Source organism: Nicotiana tabacum, chromosome 22 (genome assembly GCF_000715075.1).
Source record: "Nicotiana tabacum cultivar K326 chromosome 22, ASM71507v2, whole genome shotgun sequence".
NCBI classification, from domain to species: domain Eukaryota; kingdom Viridiplantae; phylum Streptophyta; class Magnoliopsida; order Solanales; family Solanaceae; genus Nicotiana; species Nicotiana tabacum.
In genome coordinates this window covers 10,044,643-10,049,760 of record NC_134101.1, presented here as the reverse complement: position 1 = coordinate 10,049,760, position 5,118 = coordinate 10,044,643, and the positions used below count along the sequence as shown (strand labels likewise).

Genomic DNA, 5,118 nt, shown 5'->3' with positions numbered 1-5,118 from the left:
GTACCTCTCGAGGTCGACCACATCGGAAGTGGTTTCTTTGATTTCGGCAGTTGGTTGGGAGGTAGAAGCGACCTTTTGGGGAATAGTTTTGGAGGTTTTGGCCATTGTTATCTGAAAAAGCTTGAAAAGGATAGAGAAAGGTTGAAAGTAGAAAGCTAAGATATCCTGGCTTGAGTAGAGAATGAGTAAAATGGTTTGCAACGTACTGAGGAATCTTGAGTAACGAAGGTAAAAATGCTAGAGTATAAAAATGGGTAATGAAATCCTGAAGGCACGAAAGTAGAAGTTTGGACGTAAAGTAAAAAACGAACGAAGAAGGGGATATTTATAGGGGCTCTGCGATGGGTGGCACGCATTTGAGGTCACAATGACATGACTGACGAGACATTTTGGGTTTTTTGTCGGTTTTGTCACGGTGTATTGAAGAAGGAGTCGGGGAGCTCATGTCGTTTCTCGTCAACTTACTCTCCGAGAAACGAGGGGACTATCTGTATACGGGTAAAATCGACCTCATGGTACACCCCGACTTCTGATACGCTAAACCGAGCTAGAGATATGATGGCAAGGGACCGGAATCGAGGCAAGGGTCTCATCGAGTCAGAGTTCGGGGGCATGATGCCTACCCTCGAGAATATCGGGGCCATGATCCGGGATTGGTCCAAATCTCAAAGGACTTCGGAGAATGTTGCACGACCAACAGGAAGCCGTAATATCCCCGACCGACCGGATATTACGAGGCGTATATCGATGGAGAACCGGTGATTAGTTAAACAAAAGATTGTTTACCTTTTATAGAATTGTACTTAGGGTAAAACTCTCATACTATATAAGGGGGTCTAATTATTCATTGAATACATTGTAACACGTATCCCAAAGTAATATACTATTATGTTCGCTGTTAACCTAACGTTGTTTGAATTTACTACGTCTTTATTTGTTTAACCTAACGCAATTTATCGTTTGTATCGAATTAATCCACGTATCCTTAAAACCACTTACAAATTTAATACAACAAACCTGATATCCAGAAAGAAATAATCCCTACATTTGAATTTCGACGTTACTAATCTCTACTCCTATATTACAATTTTTGCATTATGAAATATTTCGTAACTTTTCTCTAAACCTAACGACTTTTATTATAAACAAGTTCGTCATTTTTTTTTGTATATTGCCATTTTTGTAGCGAGAAATAACTTCCCAGAAAATAAAGACTGCTCCATCAAAATCAGAGCTCACCCCTACTTCCCAATAAATTTTCCTCTACTAACTTTTAAGATTTACATAGCCAGACAACCAAACTAGATTATTTTTGTGGGAACAATATTTCAGAAAAAACCCTAAAGAAACAAAGGGTAATTTTGTTATGCATGTATGTCAAAACTTTGCAAGAAATATCTCTTCTAGATACAAAAACAAACATATGTTCGATCACAGGAGCAGGTAACTAACACAAGAAATAAATCAATGAATGTGTTCCCAAATATTTCCACAACACAAATCACTCATCAAAATCTCAAAAAAGCCCTCCATGTCATAGCCACAAATGGACATAATAAGAAATGGCTGAATTGATTGTATATATATAATACTCTAATTTGTGACAAATTAGGTGAAAATTGTGAACTAAAATTTCCAAATGATTTCCCTCAACACTAAAAACAATTCTGTTTCATGCGACACAGTTAATTACTGGTCAAAATACGATATGCTATTATTGTGAATAGCGGCACTAAAGTTTGCCCCCGCACTAGAAGGGGGCGTATACAAAGATGAAACGGAGGAAGTGGAAGAAGAGGAGGAGACTACCACCACAGACGGCAGTGGAGGCGGCGGTGGTGGCGGAGTAGGCGGAGCTTGGGGCAGCTGATCAGCCACAGACGTGGAAATAGATGCAATAAGATTATTGGCAGCTTCTCTATATTTGTATCTGAGAATCTCAGACCTAATTGCATTAAGCTCAGCTTGTAAAGTTTGAAGCTGTTGTTGTAAAGTTGAAATTGCACCCATGCATCCGTACACTGGATCCCTTAGCCTCACGTTTGCTTCATATACCAAACTATTTGCTGCATCTGCTCTTTGACCCACTGGTACCTCCTAATCAATATTTTCGCAAAAAAAAAAAAAAAAAGACAGAAAGAAAATCACCCAACAATTTAGAGAAAGGGGTTTAACTGTGCAAAAGATAAAAATAAAATTCACTATTAGGTCATCTAAAGATGATAACAATAAGTAACTTATATTTTTTGTGATTAGTTACCGGAAAGAGTTTAACTTTTATATACTAAAATTTTTGAATTTTTTATACCATCGTATTAAAGTAACATGATACAGTAGGTAATTAACTATTCCTAGAAAGCTTAAATTGCTAATCTTGAAAAATAAAACAATTGACCTGTATAACTAAGTTAGAATATATTGGACGTGTAAAAATATTTCATACTATTGGTGCATTTAATTGAAATCGACCTAAAAATATTAAGACAAGTAACCTTCTATAAGAAGTTAAAATACACTAAAATCTGAAGTTCTTTACACTATCTGTGCACCTAAATTAAATCGTAAAGAAAAAATATAGAAGGAAAAAGGATAAAGTGTAAATTAGAGTAACAATTTGTTTATGGAATTATTTGAAAGGGATTGTTACACAAATAGCCGGCCAAATTCTTAATTTATTTTTTCTAGTCGGTATACATGTATTATACATTAATTATACATAGTTATACATATATTATACATAGGCCGGCCATGTTTAGTTTACGAAATTAGGTGGACCGTTATTTGGGTTAATTATTCTATTTTGGGGAAATGGTCACATACCAGGAGCAACTTGGAAACATTGCTAGCACCAAAGACTTTATGAACAGCAGCAAATTTCTGGGGTTCATGTGGGGAAAAATAAGGAGAAAAAGGGCATTCCTCAGCACATCTTCTTCTTAAAAGTTTACAAGCAGCACAAGGTGTAATTGTGTTCAAAGTTGTTCCTGCTGCAGGCCCCAATATCTGTCTTCTGCCCATTTGTTGTTGCATATGTAGCTGTGAAGATGCATCGATCTCTGTCTTTAACTTCTTCCCAATCTCATCCAATCTCTCCCTATTCACAACCAATAAAAGATTCAGGATTTTCACTAAGGGTATCAAAATACAAAAAAATAAATACACGAAAAAAACAAAAGGATTCAACATATGATATATATGTATAAAACAAATTACCTAGTAACACAATATAATTTTTCGGTGAAGGGATATCAATACTCATTAGACCTAATTGATCTAGTTTCTTAAAGGTACAAAGAAAAACAAAAGTATTATTTGACCATGTAAATATTAAGTTAATTACCTTTCTCTTGACATTCAAGAACACCTCTGGTTAGCTCCTTTGATGGAAGATAAATTGGAAAGATGAAGATTGACTAATAAGAGGGAGAGAGGAAAGGATCAAGAAAGAAGAGAAGGGGGAGAAAAGGAGTGCTTATATTAAGAGGCAAGATAATTAAGGTTATCAGAGATAATTAATGTTCTATCAGAAGAACTAAAAAAATATACTTATAGCTTACTCTATATCAGAGACGGTGAAAAATTAATTTATTAAGAGAAGTTTCTGATGAAGAGACAATTTGTAAGGAGAAATATAAAGAAGATGGTTTTGCAGAATTAAAAAAAATGAAAAAGAGAGAGAGAAGTGCCAGCTGAGTCAAAGCTATCCCACGTGTGACTAATTGCACCTATTGACTTTTGAAGGAAACCAATTGAGGTTTGCTTGATTGCTTCACACACGTTTATATATAAATATATAATATATACTCCCTCCGATTCAATTTATATGAACATATTTGACTATGCACAGAGTTTAAGAAAAGAAAGAAGACTTTTGAATTTATGGTGTAAAATGAGGCACATATATTTTGTATTGATATAAATCATTACATGCGGTTATTGTTATGGGGTTGCACGAGGTTTCTGCCGTGCTATTGTTACTATTGATATTTGCACATGCGGCGTGACAAGGCGGGATATATATATATATATATATATATATATATATATATATATATATATATATATATATATATATTTTAAATAAAAATGTATAGTCTATAATCAATGGATAATTTATATATATACTGGCCAGAAAATATAAACAGTGAATCCGATCGATTATTCGTGGAAAAATCGCTTATATTTAGAAGCAAGGAAAGTGATGATTAAGCGATAAACAAAAGATGACTTTATGTGAAGGGTGATTCTCTTTTGTTGATAATATGAGTTGAACTTAGACATGTATGCTAAAATCTAAATAAGGTATAGTCTAGTTTCTTGTCAGTATCCACTACTTATTTTGCATTCTTTCTCCTACAGAAAGAAAAGTTAAGTGTCAACATCAATAAACCCAACTCCTCTACTCGTTGAAAAAGAGGCTAAAATGTCGTCTAACTCAAAAGATTTTTCAAGACAATAGTAACAAATAGGCAAGTTTTTAATTTCTTAAATATACTTGAAATAAAGCCCTTTTGGATTTTCAGGCTTCACCCATTATCGAGAGAGAGCTAGAGCCATGTGATCCATCAAATTTTTACCAAACCAGAACATTGATAAGGGAGGTGTGGAACGGGAAGGGAACCAAAAAGCGAGTAAAAGGGTTGGGAATATAATTTGACTTATATACTCGTAGTGCAAAAAATTTAAATACAATTGATATATGATATATCTTAACATGTTATAGTAGGTCATCTTCATTATTTTTTTATTCGATCTGATTATAGAAAAATTATTTTACACCACAGAAGTTAATTAAAATGATTTTACAGCAGTGACATTGGGAAGATAAAAAACTAGTAATTTTATAGTAAAAGGGTGTGATGGTGATAAAGGCTTGCTTTAAATGCAAGGCAAATGCAGAGATCAGATTTAGTTTGACCCGTATTTTTAGGCTAAGAAGTCGCGCTCCTGTTCGCATAGTCTTAAAAACCCAACAATTACTTATCAATTTAGCCTTTACCGATTACTGTCATTCATATATTATATAGTAACTATTTCATGTTTTTTTTTTGGTCTTTTTTTTTAGTTCCTATATAGTTTTTTTTTATTTCTATCGGTTCTCTTCACCATAAACTGCAG

At 34.0% G+C, this 5,118-nt stretch overlaps 1 protein-coding gene across 1 annotated transcript; it reads right to left on the bottom strand.

Moving 5' to 3' along the window:
- Positions 1-1,553: 1,553 nt before the first annotated feature.
- Positions 1,554-3,502, bottom strand: LOC107762548 (LOB domain-containing protein 15-like). Its single transcript, XM_016580918.2, has 3 exons — positions 3,341-3,502; positions 2,821-3,094; positions 1,554-2,097 (listed from the first exon to the last, which is right to left on the bottom strand). The coding sequence occupies exons 1-3, from the start codon at positions 3,352-3,354 to the stop codon at positions 1,690-1,692; spliced, it is 696 nt and encodes a 231-aa protein (XP_016436404.1). The 5' UTR covers positions 3,355-3,502; the 3' UTR covers positions 1,554-1,689.
- Positions 3,503-5,118: the final 1,616 nt, after the last annotated feature.